This window comes from Bubalus kerabau, chromosome 15 (genome assembly GCF_029407905.1).
Source record: "Bubalus kerabau isolate K-KA32 ecotype Philippines breed swamp buffalo chromosome 15, PCC_UOA_SB_1v2, whole genome shotgun sequence".
NCBI classification, from domain to species: Eukaryota; Metazoa; Chordata; class Mammalia; order Artiodactyla; family Bovidae; genus Bubalus; species Bubalus kerabau.
This window is the reverse complement of record NC_073638.1, coordinates 50,841,730-50,849,384: the sequence shown is the minus strand read 5'-3', so window position 1 is coordinate 50,849,384 and position 7,655 is coordinate 50,841,730. Positions and strand designations below refer to the sequence as shown.

Below are 7,655 nucleotides of genomic sequence, written 5' to 3'. Positions count from 1 at the left end.
TGAAAAAGCTAGTAATACAGGATGCATGTTGTGACAGTAATAGATGTGAAGCTTTGTAATGGGACAATCTATTTACAGGTTCTTGATGGTCTGCTTACAGGATGTTTAAGTCAAAGTCCTTAAAGAATTCCCCATGGGGGGAAAAAAGAGACATTTAAATGTATCTTTCCAAGAATAGTTATTTGCTAGTTGCTCATTAGTTTTGGTACAAGAACAGGCAAGAGTAGTTTAAGAATCAGAATTTTAAAAAGGGAAAGATATTCCTGCTCATGCATTTTAGTTAACAGTTCTCTGAATTAGAGTAGACCTTACTATGTTTCCCTTTGATTTTATCAGTTGAAAAAATATACCATAAGAAACTTACAGAAGAGTGGAAAGAATGATTTAGAGAAAGAGATAAAATGATGTAAACTGTTTGGCCTGTGGGAGGTGTTGAAATATTATCACTACTGCTAAGGAGAAGACTAACTTGGATATTTGGCTAATCCATTGAAGTCTCATAATTTATTTACTATAGTAAAAAGAGCATTAGCCCCAGAGCCTGCTTCTGCTATGGAACCAAACGTGGGTCCCCATGTCTTTGTGCAGTAAAGCTCATCTACTGATTGTGGTGAAGAAAAGTGCAGAGCAACAAGCAAGGAGTTCAAGACAGCTTGTGCTCAAAACACTCAAACTCAAGGATCACCGGGGTTTCAGAAAAGCATTTTTAAAGGCAAGGTGAGGGAGAGGTGTCCCAGGGCCAGTAAACAGCTTGTGCACAATTCTCTGATTGGATGATGATGAGGGAACAGGGTATTGTCACAGGTTGTTAACGTTATCAGTCCTTAGGTTCCAGTAAGTCTGGGACAACTTGCTCCTGGTCATTAAGTAGTTAATTTGTTCCACTTGATGGGGGTTTAGCATCTATACAAAAAAAAAAAAAGAAGGAAAAGAAAACCCTCAGGTAATGTGCATCAGATGATATGACCCTAATGGCAGAAAGCAAAGAGGAACTAAAAAGCCTCTTAATGAAGGTGAAAGAGTAGAGTGAAAAAGCTGGCTTAAAATTCAACATTCAAAAACTGAAATCATGGCATCCGGTCCCATCACTTCATGGCAAATAATGGGGAAAAAATGGAAACTGTGACAGACTTTATTTTCTTGGGCTCCCAAAATCACAGTGGACAGTGACTGTAGTCACGAAATTAAACAAACAAAACGCTTGCTCCTTGGAAGAAAAGCTATGACAAACCTAGACAGCATGTTAAAAATCAGAGACTTCACTTTGCCAACAAAGGTCCATATAGTCAAAGCTATGGTTTTTCCAGTAGTCATGTATGGATGCGAGAGTTGGACCATAAAGTAGGCTGAGTGCAGAAGAATTGATGCTTTCAATTTATAGTGCTGAAAAAGACTGTCCATTGGACAGCAAGGAGATAAAACCAGTCAATCCTGAAGGATACCAACCCTGAATATTCATTGGAAAGGCTGAAGCTGAAGCTCCAATCTTTTGGCCACCTGATGGGAAGAGCCAACTTATTGGAAAAGACTCTAATGCTGGGAAAGATTGAGGCAGGAGGAGAAGGAGGTGACAGAGGATGAGATGGTTGGATGGCATCATTGACTCAACGGATATGTGTTTGAGCAAATTCCAGGAGATAGTGAAGGACTGGGAAGCCTTTGCATCCACAGGGTCACAAAGAGTCGGATATGACTGAGCGATAAACAATAACAAAATGACTTCAGAAAAATTTGTTTTTATCATCAGATCTAAATTTGAGCAGAGTTCAAGTATTAAAAATAAACACAATGTTAATAAGAAAATTGTTAGTTTATCTCCTATATTACTATATACCAGTATTTTACATGAACTCTACTTCTTATCCAAAGGGATCTATATCAGGAACCACAAAATGCCTAATATTAAGTGTCTAGGATCTATCAGTATTATCAGATTCAATTCAATTCAATTATTCAATAGATACTCTTACACACTATTTTTCCTAGCTCTGAGATCAAAGGTGAGAAAAACTGATGAAGTCCTTGCATTTTCCTGGGGTTCATTTACACCTTGCTAGCCCTGCCTCTGCTGTCTCAATAGAAGGTGCTACTGCCTTTTCCTTAAATACTGCTATTCCCCAAGGCCTTTTTCCCAGGCCTCCTTCTGCTAGATTTTATTTTTCTAAAATATTTTTCACTATTCCTATGACTTCAACCCAGGTATCAGTTTAATTCTCAATCTGTATTGTCAGGGCAGGAATACTTTGTTTAGAATGCAGAGGTAAGTACATATTCTAATTCCTGCAATGCAAAGTGAGGCCTTTCTTGCAGCTGAGATCCAAGGGCTAACTCAAAATCCATGAATTTTAATTTTTTATGCATTTCCTCTTAATTCAAATTTTCCAGTCATTTTTTTAGTAAGTCCTCCAAAGGCTGCCTATATTGAACATTTTTCTCGCTTCTTCTCAAATGTTCTCTTCACAAGTTCTATAACCAGTTATTCCCACTGAAGTTGAAGCCACTCCTTGTTCATTTAGGCTGCAAAAAACTCATTAAGTTAACTTACACAGAGTTATTTGTTTTTCCCAAATCATGTATCAGCCACGTTGGAGTGCTAGGTCTGATTCTAATTCTATTCCTTCCACACTGTCATCTTGTCAGTTATTTATTAATACATATTTGTTGAAGGAACACATTCATGAATGAGAGAGGATATACACATACTTTAAAAACCAAGCATTCTTTCCACAGATAAAAATAGGGTATCAGAAAACTTAGGACACACTTAGAAGAACTTCTTTGATGCTAGAGATTTATTGATGTGACTTGAATATATGCTTATATCCTCAAACAGAGAAGATGGTTCAGAGTCATTATCCACCATCCGAACGGAGATGCATCCTGTCTTAATGAGGCTTTCTGAGGGTCCACAGCCCTACCTTCAAACCCCTCAATTCATTTTCTTTTTTTTATTTTGAATATAAATGTGAAATTTTTTTTTTTGGTATTTTTTTTCACTTTACAATAATGTATTGGTTTTGCCATACATCAATATCTCTTTTGTAATAATGGAATATTAAGAATTACACTTAGATAGTTTTGCTCCAATTATTATCTGCTTGCAATGACTTCATTTGTTCTTGTTAAGGTTAACTTAAGCCCTATTTCTTCAGGGAGAATTTTCATTAAACATTGTCAGGTTCACAGTTACTACTTGAATAAATGCTTTATTTACCAACTATATACACTGTAGTCTATTTGTACAGGTTGAAAGACTTTTCTTAGTATTTCATTTTTATCATTACCTCTTGCATATTTTATTCTGTAAAATATTTACTAGTACCTTAACTATACTGTTTTCATTGGATATGTAAAAACTTTTAATGGACCTCTTAAAGTTTTTGTCTTGGAAAGCTAGAAGAGAAGAAGTAGGAAGAATTGCCTTTTGTGTTGTCTTAAATTTGTGTAAAAATGCTCTCTCTGCCCATGACCATAGAATCATAGATGTGGGAAATATCTTACCATTATCTAAACTAATCTCCTCTTATATCTGTGTACATAGATATATACTGAGGCCTAGAGGTAACAAGTGGGACTCTGGTAAAACTTAGCTGATTTGGATTTAGTCCTCTCTTTCTTCCGCTAAGTCCACCAAGATTAACTCTAAACCTAATAAGAGTAAATAATAATGCACTTACACTTAAGAACAAGACACGGTTCATTAGTGATCCTAAATTGTATGATATGTGGAAAGCATGAAATCATTTTTCTTCCCTGTTTTTGTAGGACTTGCTCATTTTTCCCAGTGAAATTTGCCTCCTTCACTCATCATGTCATCCTTTAATCAGAGTATTTTCCACCCTACAGTCTTCTTTCTTACTGGCATTCCTGGTTTTGAAGCCTACCATGCCTGGGTCTTCATCCCATTCTGTTGTCTCTATGTCATTGCTATCTCAGGGAATGGCATGATCTTGTTCATCATCATCACTGAGTCAAGCCTTCATGAGCCCATGTACTATTTCCTCTCCATGCTATCCTTCATGGACCAAGGACTATGCCTTTCCACATTGGTTACCATGGTGGGTATTTTCTGGTTCAATGTCCGAGAAATCAGCTTTGATGCCTGCATTGGCCAAATGTTCTTCATCCATGGTTTCACATTCATGGAGTCCTCGGTACTCCTTGCAATGGCCTTTGATCGCTACATTGCCATCTGTAACCCACTGAGATATGCCACAATCTTAACTAATTCAAGGATCATCAAAGTGGGCTTTGCAATTGTTGTTAGGGGGACAACAGCTCTGATTCCTTTACTCCTGCTCCTTAAGCGTCTGTCCTTCTGTGGAAGTCATGTTCTGCACCATTCATATTGCTTCCACCCTGATGTGATGAAGCTTTCATGCACAGACACCAGGATCAACAGTGCATTTGGTCTGGCCATTGTTATCTCTACCGCTGCCTTGGACTCTGTCTTGATCCTTCTCTCCTATGTCCTGATCATCCACTCCGTGCTCAGCATTGCCTCCCCAGAAGAGCGGAAAAAGGCCTTTGGAACATGTGTATCCCACATAAGTGCCGTTGCCATCTTCTACATCCCCATGATCAGCTTGTCACTGGTGCATAGATTTGGGAAGCATGCCCCTCCCCTTGTGCATACTCTTATTGCCAACATTTATCTGCTCATCCCTCCTGTAATGAATCCCATAATCTACAGTGTGAAGACAAAGCAAATTCAGAAGGTCATGGTAAAAGTAGTTCTTTCTAAAATAATTTAGTGGCATTTCCAGTGTAATCTTTCATTAGGTTGTCTTCTCTGACTGATGTTTGATCATTCTCTAGTGTAAGTTACCACAATACATTAAAATATGTTTATACATGCTTTAGTCTTCTGATGATCCAGGAACTTACTATAAGCAGAGTTCTAAACTGCATTCTTTGAGAACAGGATGCATGTCTTGTGTATATGTAAGCCTCTCACAAGTACTGCACCTGGCACGGAATAGGATCATGCTTAAAATATGTCTGTAAAAGGACAAATTAAACCATGAGTGAGTGAAGTGAAGTCACTCAGTCGTGTCCAACCCTTTGCAACCCCATGGACTGTAGCCTGCCAGGCTCCTCCATCCATGGGATTTTCCAGGCAAGAGTACTAGAGTGGGTTGCCATTTCCTTCTCCAGGGAATCTTCCCGATCCAGGGATTGAACCCAGATCTCCCCACCTGCAGGCAGGCTCTTTACCATCCGAGCCACCAGGGAAGCCCCAAGTAAAACCATAAATTGGAGTCAAAATGGTCTCAGCACCTCTAGTGTATATAGGTATCAAGGCAAGTCTGATAAAATTTTGATCAGTAGCAAAGTCTAATTTTCAGCAATTCTCAATTATTGGACATGCTTATTATTCCCCAAAATAGAGGATCATGAATAAGCACAATAAACAAGAGGAAATGTGAATTAAAATGGTATTTTTCTAATTCTTTAAAGAGTTCTTTAGACGCTTTGGTAAATTTTTTAACATTTTAACTGTCTGATGTCCAGTGATTCATCTTCTGAATGTATGTCTAGTGGGGGAAAGTGGGCAAGAATGTTATGATATGTTGTGAGATTCAACACATTGTTATATGTTGTAATTTATATGATAATTTAGAAACTGAACATCTACTTCAAAATATCTGAAAAACAAAACATGAACTATCATGAAAAAAGATAGATAATGATATAGATAAACATAAATATTAAGAGAAAAGATTAAAATACTTATCACTGTTGCATGTATTTTTAATTTGAATATACACAAGTGTACACATACATACACAGAGGGCATTTGTTATAAAGGTATGGAAATATATATTGCAAATGTCAAAGTTAGTTATTTTTTCATAATTGAATATTGGTTTAGTTACACTTTTTCTTTACATTCCTGTACTTTAAAAATGTTCAATAATGAGGTTTTTCTTTCTGGCTTACTTCACTCTGTATAATAGGTTCCAGTTTTATCCACCTCATTAGAACTGAATCAAATGTATTATTTTTAATGGCTGTGTAATACTCCATTGTATATATATACCACAGCTTTCTTATCCATTGTTGCTATTTTTTAACTACAGATAGCAAAATGATCAACTTCCATTTAACAGCTTTCTAAAAACACACAATTTGTTTGTTCTTCACTTTCCACAAGCTCTTTGTTACCAAGGGTCTTCATAGTCTGTCTTCATACTGCTCACTGGATACATATAGAATATGACATCCACTTTCCATTTCCATAGGATTCCCTGGTGGCTCAGAGGGTAAAGCATCTGCCCGCAATGTGGGAGACCCAGGTCTGATCCCTGGGTCAGGAAGATCCCCTGCAGAAGGAAATCGCAACCCACTCCAGTACTCTTGTCTAGAAAATTCCATGGATGGAGGAGCCTGGTGGGCTATAGTCCATGAGGTCGCAAAGAGCTGGACATGACTGAGCGACTTCACTTGTTGTTGTTTCCATTTCCATTGCCTCCTTCACTGCTCTCAGTGTGGTCCAGTATCGGGGCATCAAAAACACTTGAAATTCTTTTATTAAGTGCGGTTTCCTCAACTCCCCTCCTGCCCCACAGAAGTACTTAGACACTCCTCTGATGGAGTACAAGAATTTGCATTTTAACAAGCTACCTATAGGATATCACGTATATTGCAGTAACACTTTTATAAGAGGTTTTCACTTCTGAATAACACCATGATTAACCCTAACCCTTAGCTATAGTCTTTAACCATTTTTCTCTCTCTGACTGAAACATCCACCTGCTCTCTTTGATTTTTAAAGTTTTAAAATACATTTTCATTTTATTATTTTTTCTTGGTATTGCTGTTTTGTCCCCTTGTTTCAGGTGGCATTAAAAATTTTTTTTTTGTTCCAGCTAGTTAGGCCTCTCTTCCCTGATTGATTTGAAACTGTTTATTTTTTTCTTCCAGTTTTACAGAGAAGTAATTGACACACAGCACTGTGTAAGGTTAATGTTTACATCTTAATAATTTAGCTTACATACACCATGAAATGATTACCCCAGTAAGTCTGGTGAACAATAACACCTCATATAGATAAAACAATAAAGAAATTAAAAAAAATATTTCCCTTGTGATGAGAACTCAGAATGATTCTCTTAACAACTTCGTAGATAACACTCAGAAGTGTTAATTATATATATATATATATATATATATATATATATATATATATATCATGTTGTACATTACATCCCAAGTACTCTTTATCATCTAACTGGAAGCTTATATTTTTGATTGTCTTCATCCAATCCCCATGTCTGGTGACCCCAAAATGCTTTCTTTTTCTATGAGAGTGTTTGTTTTTGAAGTAGACAGACAGTGGACAGTGAAGTCGCTCAGTCATGTCTGACTCTTTGCGACCCCATGGACAGTCTCTGTCCATGGGATTCTCCAGGCAAGAATACTGGAGTGGGTTGCCATGTCCTTCTCCAGGGGATCTTCCCGACCCAGGGATGGAACCTGGGTCTCCCGCATTGTAGGCAGTCACTTTACTGTCTGAGCCACCAGGGAAGGCCTGAAGAAGAAGAATTGACCTATAACATTATGTTAGTTCCTGCTACACAGCATAGTGATTTGATATTTCCATAAAATCACCATGATAAGTCTACTTACTGTCTGTCACCATACAAAGATAT

General features: G+C 37.4%; 1 protein-coding gene across 1 annotated transcript; it reads left to right on the top strand.

Moving 5' to 3' along the window:
* Positions 1-3,809: 3,809 nt before the first annotated feature.
* On the top strand, positions 3,810-4,754 carry LOC129628240 (olfactory receptor 51F2-like). The gene has a single exon (XM_055547656.1). It carries the CDS (start codon positions 3,810-3,812, stop codon positions 4,752-4,754), a length of 945 nt encoding a protein of 314 aa, XP_055403631.1.
* Positions 4,755-7,655: the final 2,901 nt, after the last annotated feature.

Excerpts from the sequence above, each read along its gene's own strand:
- LOC129628240 (XM_055547656.1), top strand. The coding sequence starts at position 3,810 with ATGTCATCCTTTAATCAGAGTATTTTCCACCCTACAGTCTTCTTTCTT.